The 4283-nt window shown below is 35.5% G+C and overlaps 1 protein-coding gene across 1 annotated transcript; it reads left to right on the top strand.

Annotated features, from left to right (window-relative positions):
- The first annotated feature begins 2745 nt into the window (after positions 1-2745).
- LOC150105716 (zinc finger BED domain-containing protein 5-like) lies at positions 2746-3969 on the top strand. Its single transcript, XM_090394537.1, has one exon. It carries the CDS (start codon positions 2746-2748, stop codon positions 3967-3969), a length of 1224 nt encoding a protein of 407 aa, XP_090250663.1.
- The last annotated feature ends 314 nt before the right edge of the window (positions 3970-4283 follow it).

The following is a 4283-nucleotide window of genomic DNA, read 5'->3' as shown; positions in this document are numbered from 1 at the left end:
TACTTTCAGATACTTGGAACTTTGTCAACGTAAATGGCATAATAAATAATATGTTTAAGCCATCCTTAGTACAAAAACACACTAGAATCAGACTATATAATGTCTTGTCAAAACAAACTCTACTATACGGAAGCGAAACATGGACCATAAAAAGGAAAGATGAAAAACGAATTCAAACAGCACAAATGATGGTCCTCGGAAAAACAGCTGGATATACCAAGTGGGACCGTAAAACAAATGAACAAATCTTACAATTCCTGAAAATAAAACCAATTAATTACTATATGAGACAGTATAAACAAAAATGGCTAGAACATTTAAATCGAATGGATAACAGCAGGCTATCAAAAATATTATACAGATACAAAATAAGTGGAAAAAGAACAATCGGAAGACCGAGAAAGAGATGGCATGAGACAGAAACAGGACGCTTGGCCCAAAATCCATGTTAGAAAGAAGAAGATAAATGGAAGTATATAATTTCTGCTTTTATAAATAAAATATTTAATCAATCCAATACATCCATATATAAAATAAGCTTATTTTTTGCAATGTAACTAAAATATATAATAGTCGTATTTAGGGTGTAGTTTTTTTCGAATCAACACTTTCGAAACGAATTGCTATAGCTCTGCCCAGTTTGTCAGACTTTTGTGTATACAAGCTTGTTCTTTTTCACTATGTTAATATGTTGTAAAACGCTCATTGGATACATTGTTAATGTTGGAAGGTATTATGGGAGAAGCAACTAAAGTTATAGGAGCAGTCTATATCCGTTAATTTTGTGTTTGTCTGACCCTTTTACCTGTTTGACAAGTGAAAAAACCAGAGTCGTTAAGAGAATAAAAGTCTACCTCCTTATGTGGCCGAAACTTACCTTTAAATGAGGAACCCTCATAAAAAGTCAAAAGTTTTTCACATACTAGACGGGATTCGCACACATCTCTCCAACAAAAGAGGATTGTCGATACCGACTGAATCGGAATCGATCCATCATTGAGATGTTAAATTATTCTGTATTTGAGAGGCTTAATAATAAACCTCTTTTATAATAACATACGGCTTGACTGGCACCACCAGGTGTTGAGGCTTTGAGTTATTGGGTACCAGACGAGTCTCTGACCTATGATAGCAGCCATGGCTTCGGCATCTTAAGAAATTAAAAATTCTTTAAACCTCAAAGAACTATTTACTAAGATTGATTAACACTAAGTTTATCTATTTTTTACTTCTATTCCGTGATTTCCAAAAATAGCGGCTAGTCTACTTTCTGTAAGAATGCTACATTCTTATCCAAACAACCAACTTCTTGCTCACTTCCGCCCGCCTCAATCTATGCGGAGAATTCTGTCAATGTCCCTGCAAAGTACAGAATATCTCTAAAGATAATTCTATCTTTCCCCTCCTGCATTCTGATCTTAACCGATTACTCGAAGACTTTAATAGCCTACCAAGACATGCTACATGGACTTGTGCTCTCCATTTCAGCACATTATCCACGTGCAACGATAACCTATCTTGCCTTCCTTTCAATTCTTTATAACTGCATCATATACCTGTAACACAAGTGGCGACGTCCTACTGACGCCTTTACATCGAGATTCTGTAACATCTTTAAGACTTGCAGATTATCCACCACATGGAATACTTTAAAGTTCACTATCATATATAAAATATTTATTGTTCTAATTTATTAGTGATAAAAGTTCAATCTTGAGCAGAACCAATACGTTTTTTTTTCTTTTATTTATTTGTGTGTGTGTGTGACTACCACACATTAAATATGTTGTTTCGAACCAAAGAACTTTTTTCTATACCAGTGTTTCACAACCTGTGGTCCGCGGGATAGTTTATTTTCATTAAACTTTATCTTATCATTTCCTCACATCTGGGATATTTGAAAATAAATCTCTGGCTCTTGAGGCCTATGGTTTAAGTAAAATTTAACACGAATGTTGGTACTGTTACTTCTTCCCTTTGTAATTTAATTTAATAAATTATTATAAATTATAATTTATAATATTATATTGGGTTTGAGATTTATAATATAATTTATATTATAAATAAATTTTATAATATACATTTTATATTATCTCGGTTCAGTTTTTCTGCTTTTGATCAAATAATTGAGTTCACAACGAAACTTCTGATTTTCAATTTGTTCACGATCTTATTTAGATATGGATCGGTGGTTAAAGTGTGTGATCGTTAAAGCGCAAGACAGACGATAATCCGAGTGGATCTAGTGTTGTCGAAAATAGTACTAGTGCAGATAAAGTTCCTTCCCTCAAAAAATCACGCAAATATTGTCCAACCTATTTGCAAATGGGATTTTCAGTCCTGAATAAAGACAGCGAAGACAGACCATGCTGTGTTCTTTGTTGCGAAGTGTTATCGAATGAATCTATGAAACCGTCGAAGTTGAGACGCCACCTTGAAACAAAACATGGCGAATCAGTTAATAAGCCAATAGAATATTTTCAAAATAAAAAAACTGCAACTTTGTGGTTCACAGAATTTAGTTAAGGACATTGTGTGTGGAACAAAAAATGAAAAGGCTGTTCTTGCCTCTTACGAAGTCGCCCTTCTGATCGCTAGAAATGGACAACCCCATACAATTGGGGAAGATTTAATTTTGCCTGCGACAAAAGCGATAACAAAGAACCATGTTTAGTGAAAAACATGTCAACGAGCTTGTCTCTAATATCGTTATCTGACAATACTGTGAAAAGAAGAATCGACGAGATGGCTCAAAATGTGATAGATATTTTGCTAGAACGGTTACGTCATAGTGAATATTTTGCGTTGCAGTTGGATGAAAGCCACGATATTTCAAATAATACTAATTTGCTAGCTTTTGTGCGATATGAACACGAAAATAAAGTTTGTGAAGACTTTTTGTTCTGTGAATCGTTACCTTTTCATACAACCGCTGAAGCCCTTTCGAAAGTTGTCAATGACTTCATAACTACAAATAAACTTCAATGGGAAAAATGTGTAAGTATCAGCACAGATGGTACTAAGGCAATGTCGGGGATACATAAAGGTTTGGTGGCACATATCCAGAAAGTCGCACCTCTTGTGAAATGGACACATTCTTGTATACACCGCGAGGTACTAGCTACATGCCGTATGCACTCCAAAATGAAAACCATTCTAGACGAGGCAGTAAAAGTTGTCAATTTTATTAAAGCCCGTCCTCTTAACAGCCGGTTATTTTCTGCACTTTGTAATGAAATGGGAAGTGATCACGAACACTTATTATTGCACTCAGAAATCCGATGGCTGTCCCAAGGTAAGGTTGTGACGCGGTTGTTTGAGCTTCGTGACGAAGTAAGGTTGTTCCTCATAAACTCCAAATTTGAGTTAACGCACAATTTAAATGAATTCACATGGCTCTCATCTCTTGCTTCCTTGGCGGACATTTTTAACATCTTGAATACTCTTAACTTGAGCCTTCAAGGTACATCTGTCACGGTGTTTTCTGTGCAAGACAAGATAGAGGCAACAATCAAGAAGTTAAATTTGTGGTGCAACCGTATCGAGAAAGGAAAATACGATTCCTTTTACACGCTGAGTGATTTCATTGATGTTAGTGAATACCCCCCTCTTTCTAGTGATGTTGCTGAAAGTATGATTGACCATATGAGGTCATTGGTGTCTCAACTACGTCTGTATTTTCCGCTTTGTCCTGAAAAAAATGACTGGGTGAAAATTCTCTTTCTAGACTCGGAATATGAACTTCCTTCTGTCGAAGGAGAACAACTTATCGCGGTGTCCTGTGATTCGACGTTCAAAATGCTGTTTCCTTCGTTAGCGTTACTGGAGTTTTGGTTCCAAGCTAAGTCTGTTTACCCTGAAATTTCCAAAAGGGCTGTAAGACATCTGTTGCCATTTGCCTACATATCTGTGCAAAACAACATTTTCTCATCTTGTATATATGAAAAACAAATACAGGAACAGAGTTAACGTGGAGCCAGATCTACGTCTGAAATTATCCAGTTTTAATCCTGACATGCGAAAGTTGACGTCTGAAATACAGCACCAGCCATCACATTAGGTGAGTGTTAAATTCATAATATTAGACCTAATTGATGTGTTCGTATTCTTTCGAATATCTCCATTTATAGCAGTACTGCATTGGCATAAATGCTGTCACATTTAGTGTTGTAAAATTGTAATTTATTACTTGATCTTTATGATATGTAAAATATAAAAAATTTCCATTTTAGATTTTATGGGGGGGAAGTGAATTGACATTAGATACAGGGGGTTCGCGACAT

The sequence above is a fragment of the Typopeltis vanoorti genome, chromosome 6 (genome assembly GCF_054136105.1).
Source record: "Typopeltis vanoorti isolate ZY-2024b chromosome 6, IOZ_Tvanoo_1.0, whole genome shotgun sequence".
NCBI lineage: Eukaryota > Metazoa > Arthropoda > Arachnida > Uropygi > Thelyphonidae > Typopeltis > Typopeltis vanoorti.
This window is presented reverse-complemented; position numbering and strand designations above follow the sequence as displayed.

Coding starts and splice junctions, on each gene's coding strand:
- LOC150105716 (XM_090394537.1), top strand. CDS start 2,746: ATGGCTCAAAATGTGATAGATATTTTGCTAGAACGGTTACGTCATAGT.